At 35.4% G+C, this 21573-nt stretch overlaps 1 protein-coding gene across 5 annotated transcripts in view; it reads left to right on the top strand.

The window, feature by feature from the left end:
- Window positions 1-21573, top strand: part of PCDH11X (protocadherin 11 X-linked) — a 590766-nt gene that overhangs the window by 276079 nt on the left and 293114 nt on the right. For all 5 annotated transcript variants that reach the window (XM_031445559.2, XM_064482994.1, XM_031445558.2 and 2 more), the window contains exon 4: window positions 5124-5204. In XM_031445559.2, coding sequence (XP_031301419.1) covers window positions 5124-5204 — 81 coding nt within the window. The remainder of the gene's footprint in view (window positions 1-5123; window positions 5205-21573) is intronic.

The raw sequence follows: 21573 nt of genomic DNA, 5'->3' as shown, positions 1-21573 counted from the left end.
CCCATCGGAAGGAAACATTAGTAAATTGTGTATTTGCTGGCCTGGCCTCATCTCCAAAAAATACGGTATAAATTTAGTTTGTGAGTTTATGTGGGAAAACTTTACTCTGTAAAACTTATTAGGAAAGCTTAAATTTGCCATATTTTTTTCAGGCATGTTATCTATACAGTACTTTTAGGAAACAATATTTTAAAGAGAATTGAAAATTTTGAATGAATACCAAACATTAATCTCTATCTTTAAATTCATTCAATCCAGCCCCTCTGCTTCTTGCTTCGATCCAAAAATATTTTATTGAATCTTAAGCAAATTTACACACATTCTAGAACATTTTAATTAGTCAATTCATTTAAAATTTTTCAATAGTCAGTTTGGCCTTATCTATCTTTAGCCCTTCGTAAATATGATTAACATTGATTCTCAGAATTTAAAGATTTCAGGAAATTTCCAGTTCTGTAAACCAACTTTTTTTGAAATGCCAGCTGAATTCACAAATAGTTTATTTCTAGGTGACTAAGAGGACTTATCTATAATGAAAAGAGGTTTCTCCCAATTAGAGGTTATACAGTAATTGGAAAAAGTAAAGAGTAATTAATGTAAAGTCTGACTTCCCCATTCCCTCCACCCTCAAGCATCACATTACTGTGCATTATTGTAGCAGTTGATAATTTAAATTTTTCAGGTATACAGAAAACCTTTTGTAAGTAATTGCAATTTCTAGTTTCAAAAACGATCAGGTGAAAAGAGAGAGTTGGGAGAGAGAGGGAGGGAGGGAGAGAACCACATGGATGGCTCTAGATGGCTTCCACTTCATGTGGTTAGGGAAAATATATCCATAATAGTTCAAGTGAAGAGGACAATTAGGAAGTGCCAGGCACTTGACTATGGTTACTCAGTATAATACAGTGATCCTAAGAGGCTCATATTATTGTACTCATTTCACAGATGATGAAACTGAGAGTCATCTTCAATTTGACAGAGTTCATAAAACTAGTAAGATGTAGAGCCAGATGCAGATTTCAAAGGCCCTGCCTTTTCCACTATTGCACTATATTGCTGAATAGACGTTAATTTCTTTTAAACACCTATCTTTTCCTCCTTAGATATTGGTGACCACTTTGCTAACTGTAAGACAGAAAGCCATGGCAGAAGGATCTTAAGAAACAGGAAGGAGAGTAGGAATTAACTAAGAGTTTTTCCAGTTTCAGGAAATCTCTGCAGGGTATTCACTGCCATTGAAAAATGTTCCTTGTAATTTATTATAAAAATTAAACGTTGATATTTTGCCAAGGCTTTTAACATTAACTCTTTCAACTAAATATATTGTGGGCAAAAATAAGGATCAAATTATACTTCATATTTATAAATTATGCCATAGTTTCGATGGATATTATTTCCATAGTAAGGATTTTGATTAATTTTAAGGAAGTAAATGAAAATGGGGGAAAGTTTTTATAAATGTTATCACTAGAAGCATCACTCATATACTTACATGTCTTTAGGCATATATCACTGTGGTAGATGTTATGGAAGACTCTCCAAAAGATGTCCCACATGCTGGTTTGAGAAGGCTTTCTTCCCCTAACCTGTCAATATGTCAAATATACGGCAATAAAATAGCAATAATCTATCAGTTAAACTCACTTGTAGTCTTTGGTAGCAAAAATAAAGGGATGATTGTGACAATTTAGAATGTCACATCTCTGCAAAATCTGAGGTTCCTGGGGTGTGTGTGATTAGCAAGAAAATAGAGCCATATTTATATTTCTAGTGGAAAACCTGCTACATTTGAGAAAGAAATGTAATTGCTGAATCACTGAAGCGCCTCTGGATTCTCTGTTAGACTTTGAAACAATAATGTAATGTTGAGACTGTAGTCAGAAATATCATGATATTATTCTAACTATGATTTTCTTACCATCAGATTTAAGTGGCAATAAAATTTCCAAGGGGGAGAATAAAGGAAGCATTCCACATTTCTCCTTAAAACTAGCACAGAATTATTCTGGGTTTACCTGACCCAGTAGTTTGGGGATTAGTCAGGTTAAGAAATGCAGTTCATTTATCAAGTCCCTAAAGCTCACATTCTGTATGACAATCAGGAAAGCATTTGGGAAGAACAGTTAGAAGGTCTTGCCATATTTAGAAAGTTCAATTAAATTAAGTTGCTTTGTAAGCCTTTTTTTGCAAGGCGGTTACATTTTGGGAAGTGGATTTTACTCTTTTAGGTCACCTGTAACAGTCTCCTATTGTTTGTTTGTTTGTTTTTTTTTTTTTGAAAGACTAAATCCTTTGGATGCTGGAAATATTTTCCTGTTTATCACAAAAGCTATATCACTCTATCTATTTTGACCTATAATTCACATTTCTGTGAATGGAAATTTGGCTGCAAAATGCCTTACTTCTTGCCTCAGACAAAAAATTGGGGAAGATTTAATAGAGTTTGGGGCATTTACTTTGAATCAATGCTCCTTATTAGCCAGACTCTTCCCAAATTAATAGATAAAAGCATTTCAAACAGACTAGGGACAACTTTTTAAGCTATGAAATTTCTGGATTCTGAGAAGTGAAATAGTATAAATGAACATTTTTTTTCCTTCACGTATAACTATTTCATTAGACCAACAGGGCATCACTGGTGAAATATTATATTAGTGTTTAAAGGACTTAATGCATTTTAAAACAACGTTGGATTCCCTTCCAAGGTCTAAACTCTGAACTAGTAATATCTGACTCAAGAATGATAAGACGATCCAATATCTATCCCTCCTTCTCTTAGAAGTATCATTTTTTATTTTTAGCAATAATGCCAGTGACACTTCTCAAAACTCTTTAAGATCAATGGTAAGACATGCTTCTCACTTTTCACTATTGAACACTGTCTTAATATGAACTGGATTAAAATAAGGCTTAAATCTGTAAAGACTGTGATTATTATAAAGCACTTTACTCTTTACTTGACAGCTTGACATTTGATTCCATAAAAGGGAAGATACAGTTTGGTTCAGAATGTGGTGCATGTAAGGAAACAGAAATGGAGAGCTGAATTTTATTTCTCAGGTGTCAAGGATGAACCATATTCCGTTTTCTTTAAAAAGTCAAGCATACATTTTTTTGAGCACTAATACTTCCTAAAATTGCCATTTCTCTCACTTACATTAGAGTTAATCCTCAGCAGTTCTTAAGATGGAGCTTTTTTATTAGATGATTACCTAGTTGTTAGTCTTATAACTGGGATTGGGGAGAAGGGAGAGGGATAATGGGAAGAACGTTGTTAGGGATGGAAGTCCTATTTTACCTTTAAATTGTTACTTTTTTACAAAACAAAATTCAATAAACTGTCCTAATATTTGAATATTGACGCATATTATGTGACAGAGATGTTTCGATGCCAAATTTAAATGGATGAGATAGATACATCCACATAACTTTAAGCATTTAACCACCTAAAATACCATCCCTATTTAATTCAATGGACATTTGAATGTTGTCAGGGAGGAAGAAATTTCGTCTACTCTTCTAAGTTCTTCTGGCTGGTCTAAGAATTAAATTGACATGAGACAGATGAACAGGAGAAAATCAAACAAAAATTTAATAACATGTATATGTGGGAGAGACCCAGGAAAACCGAGTAACTCTGAAATGTTCCAAGCCATCATCTTGAATACCATCTCCAGCTGAAGAGGAAAGATGTTGGGGGTGGGAAGTCAGTTATGGGAGGTGAGCAGGAAAAGCACAGCGATCGAGGGTAAGGTTGTTATGCAGATTGAGATCTGTTGCCTTCACTGATAGAAGTTTCTGGAGATTTAGTCATCATTCTCTTCTTGGTAAAGAGACGAAGACACCTATATAAATGGAGATATCCGTTATAAATATCCCTTTCAAAAAGGTAACTTCTCTTGGTTGTCAGAGCTTCTCCTGTGTCTGCTGTTTCTTAAAAATAATCAGCCTAAAATAGTCCTCATGCCAAAGAGACATATTTTGGGGTGACAAATATGCTCCCCTTCAAAGCCCTATGAAGTAATATTTGCATAACTCTAACTTGTATGACAAGTCCTAAGAGTGTGACATAAGATCTCTGTCACTGCTACTCAATTCTGCTATGATAGCCCAAGAGTTTCCAACTGTCACTGAATTGGGTTTTCTTAGGTTCTTTGCAAAACTTCTCCCTTGGGTAGATAAAATCACATATACAGAAAATGTGCATTGTATCCATTCAGTATTTTTAAAACAGAAAATATACTCTATGTCCTGAAGAAAATGAAATGGATATAGACATCATCTTTTCAAGATCTTGGTCATTATTCTGGGTTGGTATGCTAGTACCTGTGTATTGGTTCATAAATTTCTTGGCATTTATAACAACTATTAAATATCTTTATATGATAGCAAATTTGTGATGTGGTGGCACACACAGGGTAGATTTTAATTTCAGACACTGTAAATTCACAAATGCAAGCTGTTGAAGCATTGAGTTGTAAAAGCATTGGACTGAAAGTCTCTCCAAGCTTCAATTTCAGCCATTTAAATATTTTATTTTATTTTGCTTTCATATTCTTTTTTATTATAGGTTACTACAAGGTATTATATATAGTTCCATGTATTATATGGAAGAAACTTATTATATATCTATTTTATATATTGTAGTATCTACAAATCACCAACTCCCAATTTATCTATTCTCACTCCCTTTCCCCTCAGTAACCATAAGTTTGTTTTCTATGTCTGTGAGTTTGTTTCTGTTTTGTAAATAAGTTCATTTGTGTCTTTTTTTTTTTTTGAGATTCCACATATGAATGATATCACATGATATTTTTCTTTCTCTCTCTGACCTCCACAATCCCATTCATATGTTTAATGGAACTCTTAAATGTAACACTGGAGTATAAGCTCTGGGAGGAAAGGAATTTCTTTTCTTTTCTTTTCTTTTCTTTTTTTTTTTTTTGCTCTTATTTATTCCCAGAACCTAGAACTGTACCTATCACATTGTAGTTATTGAACTATAATGTTTAGAAAGAGATGCTATTTTATCTACCTGTGTTCGATGCATGTGGGCAATATACTGTGTTTTTCACTTCTAACAAACCACTTAAAAATACTTCTATTTTTGTCTCTTTCTAAAGCAAATGAAGGAGGTTGTACGATCTCGCACCCCCATGAAAGAGTCAACTACCGTGGAGATCTGGACTCATCCCCAACCACAGGTATGAAGGGAAACACTTGACATTTCCTCTATATTCCCTTTAATTGATTTTTATGAATGTATACCAAATCTTCTTAAGTTGTATTTCTCAATGTATGTTCCATGAAGTTTCCTTAGGTGATTTTGTGCTGGACTCTGGTGTGAAAATCTGACAGTAAATATATATTTCTTCCTGGTGTGGTTTGATCATAATAGTGGACATGGTTTATTTGTTGGGTCAGGTACAGCATTACTCAAAAAGTGTTTTCTAAATGGTGGTCTATCCCACTGATGTTTAAGTCTAGCTGTGATGTCATGGAATAAAAAAAATTGAGAACTGCTGTTTTATAATATGACTTAAATAAAGCATAACATAATATAGGGCAATTTGCTCTTAGGCTAATTAGACAAATTTTAGTAAAACCTACCTAAAACAAACCAGTTTGAATTTTTTAAAAATTAGGTTTTAAGGTGTTTTGAAAGAATCCACTTTTACTCATTTCAGTCAGGACAGCTCAAAATGTGACTAACAAACTCAATCAAATTTGTTTTCTTGGGGGAAGGGTGTAGCTCTGGTAGAGTGCGTGCTTAGCATGAACGAGGTCCTGAGTTCAATCCCCAGTACCTCCATTAAACAAACCAACCAACCAACCAACCTAACTACTTCCCTCCCCTCAAAAAAAATTTGCTTTCTTCATAGAGGCCCTAAAGGGAATTTAAAAATGAAGTGAGGAGAATAATCTAAACTTTTGTATGTTATTTGTTATTCTGTGGCTGGTTAAGTTACTGTTGCTAATAACAGTACAGGTCCTGAATCTGACCCCTTGGGTGCCAAATGAATAACCACAAATTGTCCTCTACCCAGTTATTTTCAAATGTCTTTTATTTGTTACAAAGGATATAAATTTAGAAAATGTAGATATATAAATGCTTATCTGTAGTATTAGAAAAACAACCCACACATGGAATGAAAAGATTATCACATTGTTTTTTATTTATTATTTCATAGTGCTTCGGAAACTCATGAAAGTCATGTAGTCTATAATAGTAACAGCTTACAATATTTTACCAAGTTAATTTATGCTCCTTAGGAAGAGTTACAGAGTTAATATATGCACTGTGGGAAGAAATGATTAATTAAATAATGGTTCATTGCAACCCAGAAGCTATCCGAATTGTTTTAGGTTGCTCAAGTGTGAATTCATGAAGTTTTGCCAGATTTCAAACTGACTTTCAAATCTTGCATCTCTGATTCAGTCTCAAGAAAATGGGTGAGGGTGTGGAATACACGGTGATATAACCCACATCTATATCCTTGATTAAGAAAGTATGCATGCTACAGAATAGCAGTTCTGAGGAAAAGTACACAATTTTAAAATACGTAATTTAAGGTCCAAAAATTTGAACTACTAGTGTGACATGAGGTAAGACTAGGATAAACAGATGTCAGATGACATTAGACATTGTCATGTAACATTCCACCTCTATGAAGAAGACATTGCTCTATCAGCAATATTTTTTATCTAGCCAGTTACCCCAATTGTATTCTACTAAACAGAGTGCAATATAATTAACTCTACTAATTTCTTGCCAATTGCTGTTTCTTTTGTTTGTTTAAGAACTTAAAATCTTGTTAGAGACATGACTGTTTCTTATATAGTGGATGCATTTTGCTTGAGGCTGTTTATTACGTCTTTTAGGTATCTGACAACCTTGATGGTCCTTACTGCCTGATACTTCAAATGAAATTTAAGATAGGTCATAGAGTGGTGGACTACGCAGTATAGTGTTACTATGACTATGATATGAATAGGGATTTTCAACCTTGTTTTTGATATTGTGCTTGCTTCTGAAGAGTTTAAAGAAAATACTTGTTTTATGAATAAGCTTTTCTGGTTCCTTGTGAAACATATCCAGCAAGATATACAATACTCATTTGCGGGATTTAAAAAGCGGAAGTCTGAAAATGGAGACTATTGAAACTAAAGTGCAACTGGCAAATTAAATTATTTCTGTTCCTCTCTGGAAATCTTTAAACTCTTTGATAATGCCTCTCTCAACCATTCAGATGCCTATTAATTAAAATTAGTGATACAGATAGTGACTTGGAGGGTTTATTTCTTTTAAATGGGCAATACTACAGTGGTGTCCCATAAAGCACCATGGTTCTTAGCTGTAAAAGCCAACTATTCAACTAATTAAAGTAACTTGTGAACCATGAGAGAGGCCACTTATTCTTTGAGTAAAGAAAATCAGAACGGAAGTGTCCATTTCCTTACAAGAAATATCCTTGTAAGTCCATTTCCTTTAGCATTTCTATTAAACTCTTTAGGGAATATTTATGTATATAACTGGGGTGCATGTCTTGAAGTTCCAAATCAGATTTTTTTTAAATTCACTTGATTTTTAAATAACATTGGAAAATAAATCATCCATAGTAGCTTTTCAAAAGCTCCTCTTTGTAACAACTATATGATATTTTCCCACCAAGAATGAGTAGCAATAATGGAAGGTGGTCTCTAGGACAAGAAATACTTTGAAAGGAGTCTCTTTCTGGTTTTAAACTAACATAATTTTCCATTCAGCTAGATCACCTGCACATATTTGCAAATGAGAAAGTAAGATGACCCCTTTATGATGCTAAAGTGAAAAGAACAATAAGACACACAGACTAAAGAATAGGAGGTTTTAAAATAATCAGAAAAAATGCAATTTCTAGAAATATTAAATCTACAATGATAATCCTTAATGCAAATCTGCAGGATGAGAAAGGCTAATTAACAGTGATAGAATGCAAGAATTCCCACAGTTTGAAAGAATTACCTTGTAATCTTGGAAGAGTGGCTGTCAGGATCACTAATTCAATATGTTAACAGTAAATTCATTCGTTGAAGGAATTGCTACACTAATCTTATATTTTACCACAGCATGGTTAGGAAATCCACAGGGCTTTGGCTAATCAGTTTTCACAAAGTAAAATCAGCTCTTATAATTCTTGCATATTCTAAATGGCCTACAGCTAGTGACAGAGTAAGTCACACAAGTTTGGGTTTTTCGTTGTGTTTTGTTTTTAAATAAAACAACCCTAAAGAAAAGTTTCGATGCTTAGATTAAGAACCAATACTAGTGTCTTTGCTTCTCTTGCAGGGAAAAAAAAAAGATAATTCAAGAAAACTGCCCTCCTAGACTATGCATAATTGAATCATGAAATGTTAGACAACACTTAGGCAGCATTTTGTATTGATTTCAATTTGTGTCCACTCACTGGGGCCACTTGCAATGTTTCTTCATTAGCAGCAAAAATATCTTGAAAAAAATTCATTGGGATCACGAAACCACGAAACAGTTTCCAAGGTGCCCATACCATTAACTTCCTTTAGTTGCCAGCCTTAGTTTCACATCAGATGATATTTTTGATAATGCTTTTAAGATATACACTTATTTAAAAACATTTTTTTTGGAACCACACACTTCATAATTCATGTTTTCCTCAAAGCCCAAAGCACTTACCTTTTGGCTGGAAATTCAGAATGTGTTTCTTTGTTGTTGTTATTATGATTCCTTTATGTTGTAGAGGAAAAGTGTAGGGAAGTAAGCTAGTGAGTATCATACAACCATCTGAGATCATAGTTTTTCCAAAGCTTAATCTGGGAACTTTTGGGGGTTGTTTTCATCTTTAAGGGTTATTTTGTGGAAGGCCTTAAAATGCCAAGCCAACTTTAGATGTAAGTCTTTACACAACAGGAAGCCTAATTTAAAGAAAAAAAAATCAATCTGCTTGGAATATGACATTATACATAAGTTTAAGGTTTTATTTTCAAACATATGGAAAATACTCAACATTGTTCTCTGACCAGAGTCCTAAGATTTAGCCATTTCCCTTGACCTTTAGTGGTATAAGTACTTTCCTTTTAATCATTAATAACTTATTTTTAAGTGACTACTAAAGGCGTCATGCTAGGAACTCTACAGTAATTATTTCCTTTTATTCAGTCCCTACAGTAGTTTTGTTGAAGTGTAGTGATCAAGATCTGCTTTTCTTAGTTGAGGAAACGGGCTCAGAGAGGTTAAATAATGAGCCTAAGGTTGTACAGTTTAGTGCAGTAGTTTGGAGCATTATGGGGATTTAAACATAAATACTCTGATTCTAAAGTCCATGGTCATGGGAGGAGGGTATAGCTCAGTGGTATCCCCAGTACCTCCATTAGAATAAATAATTGGTTAATTAATTAATTAAAAACCTCGTTACCTCACCCCTAAGTAATAAAAAAATAAAGTCCATGATATTTCCCCAACCATATGCTGCCTCCCATTCTTATTATATTCATAGAGAATGTCTCTTCAGTGAACATGCATCCATGTGTAATCTGACAACCCACTGACTCCCATGTCAGCAGCATAGCAAATCTGTGCTGTGATCATGGATAAAGGGCTTATGGGGTGCATGTACACTGCAACAGATGGGTACCATTCTTCTGGAGCTCTTGGACTACAAAATACTGAAAACCAGTTTTGAAAAGAAGTGGCCAACACTGATGTTAATATCACATGCTTATTAAGCTTTAAAGTAGAAAATAAGCATAGACTTCAAACACCATTTGGTACCATAGTAATTCAAATGAATAGAATATAGACTCTGATTTCATCATATAAGGAAGACATCAAGGATGAATATATTTTTTATCATCCTAATCCTTTCTTTAAGTGAAGTCTGGATTAGGACTTGTCAGCCCGCACATGAATTCTCTAGCAATGCCTAGCACCCAAGCAAAATAAATTGTGTTAGTAATCACAGATGAAAACTTTTTGAGGACATTGAAATCAAAGTGCTAAAAGCTCATCGCTTGGTTTATCTATCATGTGGGCTCACAAGTAAAGCACGTTGGGAATTAAATGACGGCCACACGAGAGAGAAATAAACATCAAATTAGGCCGGGCTAAAGTCGGGGGCACGGTTCAGGGGGAAGGTATGATCCTCAAAGGAGATCTATCAGCAAGCAAGTTAGAATGCCCAAGGGGAAACATGATAAATTTGGACTAACTTTCAGAAGTCAAAGGTTCTGAACTGGTGGGAGGGATTCTGTAGAAAAGATATTTAAGCAGTGCTGATACTCATGGTCAGTCAACCATATTACTGTGTTCTCTTTGTATATGACTCTAGCCAATGGCTCTACTGCTAACTATATGTGAAGCCTGGGGCCAGTGAGAAAATATGTGAATTTGTTTCCACACCTAGAATATGAGGATACTTATATTATTCTGATAGAATTGCTATGAGAGTTAACACAATAGATTCTAAAGCAAGCACATGCTACATGTTCAATATGAAGATATCCAATTCCTTTTTATTTTTCTCCAATCCCATCTAGCAATTGGAAAGTAAAATGAGAAGCTGGGAATACTTCCAGGCATATGAGCTGGGCGAGTGAAACTGGCATTAGCAAACATGGACATTCAGGTGTCCCATGACCACCCTAACACATTCGATTCTGCACTTAGGTAGCGAGATAACTGGGTGTCTTGAATTACTCCCAGATATGGTACAGATCATTTTAGGTCCAAGGAAGAGTTTGCTTTCACCTCCTGTGGTTCAGTGGGCTGACAACTTTCAGAAATATCTATAAAGGAAAACTGGATAATTGCCAGACATCATATATCCATGCCTCTTCATTTTGATAGGAGCTATCTCAAAGGAAAAAGATTCCAGTTGATTCAAGTTTGTATATCAGTTTCTCAAATCAGCGTGAAACTATATGCTTAAAATACTTCATGTTGGCTAATCTAAAGCCATTATAAGCCAATCAAAGTAAAGAAATTCTTTTGTGGGAAACACTGCTGAGTTTGCTCAGATCCACAGTGACAAATCCGTAAGGTCTCTAAGTTACTTTGATACACTTGTTGACGTGATCTAGAGCTAAGTTAAAATTTAATAAAAATCAATGTGAGTCTTATCAAAATCTCATCCACAGGTCTAGTGTATGACCTAATCATTAAACCAATTGTTGATTTCCAACATAAATGTGGTGTAAACTGATATCCTCACTATATATATATGCACACACACATATGCACTTTATATATACATATATACATTTTTTAAGGAATGTATAATGGCAGGGAGTTCCTTAATGTGATGTGGAAGTACTTCACCTCACGATTTTGGCTGATAACAATCTGAATAGGAAGTCCGTCCTTCCAGACCTTGTTAGTTTAGAACACATTGTGTCTCACGTGCACTGATGTCAAATTGCTCCATTTAATGTTGGGTGCCCAAATGTCAGAGAAGCAAAGCTAGAGCAATTTAGCTGGTTGCCTACTTCTGACATGAAAGATTTCCCTTTTTTGTTTTGTTTGGTTTTCTGTTTTCTTTGACTTTGCAGTAGATAGTCCTTCTCCCCTGCTGCTATTTCCTGCTGATAATTCCTATTAGCATACATTGTAGAGCATCCTGATCGTTTGCAGTTGTCAGCCCTTCTCTATGATACAGAGCTCTTTTTGTTAACTAAAGTTATTGAAAAATGAGTAGGACAACTGAAGACTTTGTACTCATATTGAAACTCTCATAGGGTTTTCTTCAAAGATCTTCGGTCAGATTTGAGTTATCTTAGAATTCACCAGAGCAAGTTTCTAAATAAATTTCACCTGCATATTCTGTACAATAAGGCTGCAAAAGCACATCACCTGGACAACTGCTGGCAAACTCCGTCTTCTCTCCCCTCTTCTAGATTTCTCCTATCGGTCCATTCTCCAACAATTACCGTCTTTCTCATCCTAAATTCCAACACTACTTATCGATGGTCCTGCTTTAAAAATCTTCAAATGTCTCCCATTACTTACTGAAAGATATTTAGTTTCATTCACACGTCTCCATGTTTCAGCCCACAGTTTCTTTCTGGTTTTATTTTATACTTTTCTTTCTGGCTAATTGATTAATGCATACTTACGTTCCAATCAAACTAGACTCTTTACTCTCCCTTCAGTGTTCTTATTCTTCCCTACCTACTTATTTTTATCTATTTAGCCATAAAAAAGAGTGAAATAATGCCATTTGCAGCAAATGGATGGACCTAGAGATGATCATAGTAAGTGAAGAAAGTCAGAGAAAGATAAGTATCCTTTATCACTTATATGTGGAATCTAAAAAAATTATACAAAGAATTTATTTACAAAACAGAGAGACTCAGACATATTTCTACATTTCCAAAGAATTCTTCTCCCTTATCTCCTCCTGTGCTTAACCATTGGCATAGTACTCATCTTTTAAGGTACCGTGTGAAATAGTTTTCAATCCACCCAACTGGCTATTGGTTCTCTGTTCTCTGAGCTCCCATAGCTGTGTCTGTACTTCTCAAGGCTTTTATCACTCCCAGGCTTACATTTCAGGTATTTCTGCCTGAGTCTTATTCTCCCATTACAATGTTAGTTCTTTGGTTCTTTGGTTTTCAACTCATGACTCTACATCTAGTATAGCATTTTGAATTCACAGTGAGTTCGTGGGTGCCAGGCACAACATCCTTCTCTTCTAAGCACTGGTGTCCACCTACATATTTCTTGAAGAGGCAATACATCATGCTGGATAAGACTTTGCACTTTGGAGTCAGATAAATCTGATTTGTTTAAATACCATCATTGCCACTGACTAGTTATGTAATCTTTGCCAAACTATTTAATAGCTTTTCATCATTTGTCATGACAATACTAATACACCTCTTTCATTAGGAATTGATGTAGATTATCTACATAACCTGTATAGAGTACTGAGTACAATGTCTGGCACATAGTAAATATTCAATAAATGTTAATTACATCATATATTAATATATACTTAATTGTATGCATATGCTGTTTCACTTATTGAGCTCCAGGCCACACATCAGTGTTTTATGATTTAATGCAGTTTTATTCATTTCTTTATCCATTTAGTCTCAAAAAGTCCATGCTGCCTTCTCTTTAAACCTATATCATATCACACAGAGGTTTCCATTTTTATTTTAAAGTCTCTAAAGAGGAAGATTACTTAGCCTCTAAAATAACTAATTCATTAAACTCTGCCCTTTTTTGGCAAGAGGTCAAATGGTAGGACTTAATAGACCAAGAGACCCATGAAGTAGAGCTATTTTACTCTCCATCCATCATCACTGCTGTTCTTCAGAATTCCATCCGTGTTCTTGGTACGTGAGGCTAAATCTGAAACACGATCAAATGAACTCTGCTGCTTGGAGGCCTCAATAATTGACATCCTAATTAAAGCTACATTTTAAAAATCAACTATAACTAATTTGCTCAAAACTGTCAAGTGATCTCTTAAAATATTCTATAAAAGAATTTGGGGAGTGGATTATTTCTGAAGTGTCTGTTATAATATGAGCTATTTTTGAGGCAGGAGGGAAGGGGGCAGGACACAACCATTAAAAGAATGACACAGCCATTGAGGATAGGACATACACCAGTTAGAACCAACTTGGCGCAAGATGGTGGAAGATTTGACTTCCAGCAGACCTTGAGCCTAGTTATAGGCTCATTGTAATACATTAGCTGCTAAATGACACGCCCACAGGTGCCAAGACAGTTCCCAGGCTGACTGTAAAAGGCCAAAAAGTGGGCAGGAGCCCAATTCCTGCAAATCCCAACCCCTTCCCCAACATAGTTGGAATAATCCTCCCACTTGTTAGCATATGTAATTACCCGGTCCATAAAGCTAACCACCCCCACACCTCAGGCTGCAACCTCTCACCTTTTGAGACAGCCTGCACTCTGTCTGTGGAGTGTGTATCTCCCTGCATAAATCTAGTTTCACTTTATTATGACTTACTCTTGAATTCTTTCCTGCCCGAGGCAAGACTCTACTCTCCAGTAACACTTTTATGTTTTGTGTATTTACAAAAATGGGACCCTGCTTGCTAGGCATAGATACTGAAGGTACACAGAGAGAGGGTTTAGTGATCTGCCCTGCCTCTAAATGCACATGATATGTGTACCATGAGAGATGACTGTGAGGACCCCTTTGGCTATTTTTCTTCAGCTTTATTGAGATACAGTTGACATATTGTGGAAGTTTAAGGTGTCCTTCATATGTAGATACAAGGAATAAGAAGAGCAACATTTCTGCCCTCCACCCTTGCAACCACCCCCGCAACCTCCCACAGGACAACCTGAAGAAGTATCTAATCCAGGCATGTAGAGAGTTAAGGTAGGATGACGAGTCAGTGGCACATCTGTGCTGACTCTTCTTTGAGGCAATTATGGTTATTTCAGCACATGCCACTTAAGGCAATGCTGAGGCCACTTAACCGGCATAGCTTGTCTTCTCTTTGACACCCTAAGGAGATAGTAGTAGAGAATGTCTGTGAGAGAAAGATGTTTAACACATGCACTTCTACAAAAAGATCATTAAATGAACCTCAACTCCCTCAACTCCTTAAAGTCATACTTAATCACGGACCATGCTCCCTAAACATCCTTTACCTTTGCTCTGCCTAAAATGGTTATGCCTTGGCTAATCAGCTGGGCTTTGAGAATTCTGTGGGTCTTCTCCACCAAGACCGTATCTCTTCCTCCTCTTCTCCTTCCCATCACCTCCACTGTTTGGCCTTGTGGTTAATATGTAGCGTAGAAACAGTTTGAGCTTATGTTGATATATTTTCTATGATGACGACTTTCAAAAGCTCTGTTGTTAGTTTGAAAGGGAGTTTTACAATATGCCAAATGCAAATTTTTTCTTTTAATATTCTAATAAGAAACCTCTTTGAGAGTTCGCTCTTCTGAGGTGATATAATTTACACATGTACAAAATGCAGTTTGCTCTAAATGAAGGTAAATAAATTATTTGTGCCATATGTCCCACTCTCTCTGCTTGGTCTAATATTTTCCAAAGGAAGCTGTTTGTACTATTTCTTGCTTGCTTTATTGTCACTTAACACAATAATTCCCCCCAAAAAGCATTTATTGAGGGTTTAGTTTGTACTGAGTCCTGAGGCAAACTATGAAAAAGAAAAAAAAAAAAAAAAAAAGAATGCAGGCCCTGTCTTCTAGTAGCTCACAGCCTAGTAAAAAAACAAATTGTACCAACCACTAGTTATAAAATGAAACAGAAATAAATGGGGGCTAAATGCTTGAATAAGTAACAATACTATGATGATACAGAAGTGACAGCATTTGACTGGGAGTGGAAATCAGGAAAGATTTCTGGTTGGTGGTGGCATTGGAGCTGGAATTCAAAGAACAGTGCCGAGTGGGATTGGAATCAGTGACATGTTTGTTAAGTTAAAAACAAAGCAAAACAAAACAAAACAGTGCTTTGTATTCAACAGGCCCTTAATCAGCAGTAATAGGTATTACTTCACAACTTTACACAGGTGGTAAGTGGTGGATTTGAACACGAGCTCCCATTTTATACAAGTTTCTTTCTCCCATATTTTTCTCTCCCTGAAGAGAATGTGCCCTGATTAACAGAGTTGTCTCAATATCAACGGGGAAATTAAAAATCCAACTGGATCAATTTTAGGTTGAACTGGATTACCTTAAGAACTTCCATTTGGGGGAACAAGTACATGGGGGAAACAGATGAAAGCTCAAAAATCGTTCTTGATGGTCAGGTACTGAAAGGTTAGTTGCATCCCAAATTCAGAAGAACTCACAATAACCTTTGGAGAATATTAAACATACACACACACATCCATTGGGTATTTTATAGTATTTTGATTCTGAGCTTTTATCAGGGAAGAACAGAAAAAGATTCAGAGATAAAGAGGTCAAAACAGGTGAGCTCTCAAGTGGTCTGTATTTTAAAAACGTCATCCTTAGAAGAAATTTTTGAAGTAGATGAGGAAATGTCCTCACTTAATCTTTACTGTAAATATAATTTAAGGGCACATTTAGTTTTAATAGTGAATAGATAAAGTATACATTCTGAGCATCAGCAAGTTTGCAAATGACTGTATATATTACTGTCCTTTTGTCATACACAGTGACCCACAAATATTATCAACTTCCCTTCAAGGAGTGCACTTAGAACTTCTGAATTTGAATTTCACATCTTGGATTGACCCCAGCTTTCCTCTCCTTCTTTTATTTCATTGCCAAATGTAACACCTGATCCCCACACTGATCCTATGAAATATGCTAGTTTTAACTTCTCTTTCTGCTTTTTTGTTTTTCCCTGGCGTTACTTAATGTGTCAAGATCTATAAACTTGATACAAATTTCAATAAATTAGTTATTTGCATTCACCCAAGTTTATTTTCTGTTCAGAAATATATTCTCTAGGATAATGTGACAATGCACCTTGGTTTTGCCTAAAATCCTAACACCATTCGGTTTCCTGGCATACATTATTTTGTTTTTTCAATTTTTAATGAATAAATCTGTGTCTCTTGTTCATTGAAAGGAAATCCCCTTGTGATTGTTTGATCTGTTTTAGATCCTCCTGAACATAATTTGATGGTTGCATACTGTATTTTTAAGAAGAAATACCACCTAAACTTAAATAGTATTACTGTGGTCCTTTAAAAATTCAAGTCTATAATTCAAATTGTTGCATTTCTCAATTTTGGTATTCCTTGGGGAGAGAAACTAAGGTGGAGGTGTGGGGGTTTTAATGATTCAGACCATGAGTGCTTCACATTTATTTTTCTACGTTCATAGATGCTATAGTGTAGAAACTGTTAAGATATAGCAGCAGCCTATAAAAAAATTCTGCTAATCATTACAATTCAGGTAGTGAAAAAAGCGTATTCATATAATAATGAACATGAACTCTGTTCTGTCAAACAATGAAAAATAGGTGTATACACTTTATAAAAAAAAAAGACTGTGTCCTTGAAAGTGAAACATGTAAGTAAGCAGTTATAACAAGACAGTAAAAATTATGCCATAATAAGATGAATAGAAATTGACTGGAAATAGGAAAAAACTGTTATACCCACTACTGAAAAATTATCAATTTATTTACCTTTCCAGTTTGGTGTTCTCAGTATTTAAGAGAATGTCCTTAAGAAACTACAGCCAAAACTTGATGATATAGATTTTTGTTTTCTGGTGTCTAGTAGTTAGTTGGACTTTGAAACTTGTGTTAAAAAAGCTAACATATTGTTTTCCCATACCCTGTAATAGTTAAGGAATAAATGCATATTGATTAATTGAACTAACTAGTGACCTCAAAGAAGTTTATGATGTATTCCATGTTCTCTAACAGATACTTAGAAAATACTTAAAATCCTGGCAAGACAAAGAAAGTGGGTGCTTAAATTTGGGGGTTCAGACAATACATAAGAAAATAAATATTCATTAGTTATTTGATATACTGTTACTATCTCGTGGTACTAGTCTTATAATAATATATAGGTGTGTAATAGGCAACAAACCTGTTTTGTCCCCTCTGGTACTCCTTTTCCATACTGTTAAACTCCTGTGACTCATGCTCGAGAAGGGGTAAGAGAAGCTTGTTAAGTGAATATATAATGGACTTAAGGAAAGTTACTGTAGAGATACTACAATTTGATTTGTGCAAAGAAAATGTAAACAATCTGTACTTAAAAAATCTTGAGGTTGAAGAGCTGTTTAAAGAAGAGGCCACCAGCAATGTACCAACATGGCTCAGTGATAGACTAATGATGTATTCAGAAGACAACAGTAACTGAAGGAGTAATTTATGTCATCCCAACGGGAGGGACTAAGAGTAGACTTCTAGTGGATCTATCCTACCTATACATATTTTTTTGAGATCAAGCTATTTAACAGATAAAAAGAATAAACTTACATTTTACTGCTAGAGGCACAGAGCTTCAAGCAACAATATAAAAGTAATAGAAGTAGACATAGAATCTAAGAATTCTAACATGAATTCAAAGCTTTTATATCTAGACCGCGTTTGGAAACACCTGTAATTGGCACTGCTATTCAATCATTTGGCATCTTCAACAATGCCTAAGAAATGTGAGAACTCGCTTTTTCCTTTGGGGCTTCAGTTCAGCTAAACTTGGGCATTCTAAATCTTAGATCAAGTGACTCTGAAGGTTATTTTAAGTATGAAACAAAGATTTAGCAGAGAGGACTTGCCTCAGTTTCTCTTTCCTCCTTTATTAAATAATTCAAAATGAGAAGGTAATGGTTAAAGTCATACTCAAATGAGAGATTTGGAGACTGATTTTGAACTGCCAGAAGAAAACTGAGACGCAGGGTAGCGCTGTCTTCCCACGTGATTTATATCCAAATTTGAAAGCAGGATCTCTGCATTTACTCCCTCTCTGTTGAATTCAGTTTCACTTTGGGGAGGCAGTAAAACCTACTTAGTGCTTAAAAACGTGGGCTTCGCAAACAGGCACACCCAGGTTTGAATCTTAATGCCCTTCTTACTAACTATGCAACAACGGACAAACTAATTAATCTCTGTAAGTCTCGGTTTTCTCATCAGTAAAATGGAGATGATTATAACATACCTGCTGCATAAGGCTGTTGGAAGGATGAAATGCCATAATGTATGGAAAACAATTGGGCCGGTGATAGGACATAGTCAATGCTCAAACAGTAGCTGTTATTATTCCTAGAATCTTTTTTTTTTTTACATTTAAAAAGGGACATTATCTGGGCCATTTGTACTATTTATCTTCAAGTACTAGCAATAGGCTTTTTTGTTGTTATCGTTTTGTTTTCACTAAAAAGTGGTGATTAACTCCTTCACTCTGTGAGACCTTATCAATCCTTATAGACATCTCACCCAAAATAATTGATCAGATTTTCAAGTGTATATTGTATAGGCTAAGGGATGCATAGATATTCAAAGACGACTTCTTTCTTCCAACAAACCTATACCTTGGATGGGGAGGAAAAAATCATGTTAAAAAGTCACACATTTGCTTTAATTAAGTACTAAATTGTGGATTTCAGACTTTAGTTACCCGGCAGGAGTTACAGACTCCGGGGATTGATGTGGGCTATGGTATTCAGTAAAGCGTCTTAGAAAAGATGAGATTTGAACTGGATCTTCAGAGATGGGTATGACTGGGATAGAAGAAAAAGAAAAAGGAAAATAGTCTGTTGAACTGTAAAATGGGGAAATCATCAACAGCGAGAGTAAAGTCACAGTAGGGGAAACAAAAGTGGTATCTGTCCGGGTGGGGATAGCAATCAGATCTTAAGGACGACACGCAGTAGCCATCAGGTCTCTCCTCATTTTGCCAATGTCTCATTTTTCTTCTCAGACAATTCCCAAAGATAACTGAGTGGTAGGTTTGCTTGGCACAGAGGAGTTTAAATTTGTTTTCTTCCCTGCTAAGTGATTCTGAAATATAAATGCTAACGCCTAGAGAGTTGCGCTTTCAGCTTACTGTGTGATTCCATAAGGGAGCCATTAATAATGTCAGAATGCATTAACAGCCTAGAGTGGAGAAAAATTCTCAACTTGAAACTTTCATGACAGCACCTGAAATGAATTGTTAGCTAGTATCAGAGGAGTGGCAGGGTTGACATAAGTTTTTCCTGGGTCTAATTATATCATAGCCTTTCCAATTTTATATTAAGTCATTAGCCCTCCAGGCCATTGATGAGGCTAAAATAAGATTTTAGTATTTATTCTGGATAAATTGAAATAAAATAAAGGAAGTTGTAAGCAGGTTTATTTATTTCTTAGAGCATGGCCTCAGTTGCTATGCAGTCTAGACCCTGATATTAGTCAATGAGTGAAATTATATGATTTTGTTTTACAATCTCACTTTATCGAAAAATAGTTTCTAGCCATCCTAAGAAATGAATTCTTAAAAAAATGCCTAGTTATGCACAGTTTATAATACCTTATAAAAGTGGTATTAAAACCATTTTCAAGTTTAAAAACCCAGAAATATTGATGACTTTATTGCTTTGAACTAATATCCTGTGGATTATACTGGGTAATTAAAGTCATTGGAGGGCAATCACAGAAATTTTGGATAATATGAAAGTCAGAATCTTTAGAAAGCAAAAATCCTGGCCATATTCTGAAATATATTTATGCTAAAAATATTTGAAAACTATTTTAAGTATGAGGAAAATTGTTTTAGACACTATCCATGTGCAAAAAAATCAGCTCTTTTATTTTTGGAATTTGTGCGGCAGATAAGGTAAAAACATAACCTTAAGACCATTTGAACATGCATACTCACAGTGTCCCCTGGAACACAAGTTGTTCCCTCACTGTCTTTTTGGGGGGTGGGGGTGGGGGTGGGGAGGTAATTAGATTTACTTATATATCTATTTTTTTAATAGAGGTACTGAAGATTGAACCCATGACTTCATGCATGCTAGGCATGCACTTTACCACTCGGCTATACCCTCCCCCATTTACTTTTGTTTTTTATATCTCAGTTTTGTCCTAAAGAGTTTCTGTCCATGCTGTCTAATGTTGGAATGCAAGCACATTTCTCTGCCAAAAAGGCAGCTTGGTTTGGAGAAGATGGGCGTTGCTAGAGTGACCAGTTGAGTGGGTGTCCAGGGAACTTGTTCCTTTACTTTTCAGTGATGAAGAGACAGCAGGAAGCAGTTGCTGTACAACTTGCCAGAGCTGTTGACAAATGTTCTGCCACTGTCAGCAAATTTTCTAGAGAAGCCATACACTGCAGGGACATTCCAATTTGATTCTCTGTTGCTAGTCTTACCACAAGAGGATGTGGCTGTGCAGAATGGCCATAGAGTACATTAGTCACTGTTTCAGGAACTTCTTATTTTCAATCTGCCACAGCTATAGAATACAGTCTGGAGGTACAGAAGGTGGCCACAGGGAATAAGCAGTAAAATCACAGCAATTTTTCACTAACATCTGTGACTATGGAGAACAAAGATAGAGGCTTTAGGCAGTTTTCAATAAATACTTCACTTCTAGTAGAGAATTTGTCTGTATGTAATAGGTAACTTTGTCCAGAGTAGATATAGAAAGAGGACTCGAATTCTGTTTATTAAGTCTGTCTTAGTAGAGAAGAGCATTTTATTTTTTCAGTTTGTTTCCCATAATGTGCCCATTTTGAGGTACACGAAGAGATTTAGAAATAAGCTCTTTAATATGGATGGACCTGGAGATTGTCATTCTAAGTGAAATAAGCCAGAAAGAGAAAGAAAAATACCATATGATGTCATTTATATGTGGAATCTAAAATAAAAGACACAAATGAAATTTACAGAACAGAAACAGACTCACAGACATAGAAAACAAACTTATGGTTACGAGGGAGGGAAGTGGGTGGGGGAGGGATAAATTGGGAGTTTGGGATTTGCAGATACTAACTACTATATATAAAATAGATAAACGAGATTCTACTGTATAGCATGGGGAACCATATTCAATATCTTATAGTAGCGTCTAATGAAAAAGAATCTGAAAAGGAATATGTGTGTGTATATGAATGACTGAAACATTATGCTGTACA

Source organism: Camelus dromedarius, chromosome X (assembly GCF_036321535.1).
Source record: "Camelus dromedarius isolate mCamDro1 chromosome X, mCamDro1.pat, whole genome shotgun sequence".
Taxonomy (NCBI): Eukaryota; Metazoa; Chordata; class Mammalia; order Artiodactyla; family Camelidae; genus Camelus; species Camelus dromedarius.
The sequence above is the reverse complement of the archived record's forward strand: the minus strand, read 5'-3'. Positions and strand labels throughout refer to the sequence as shown.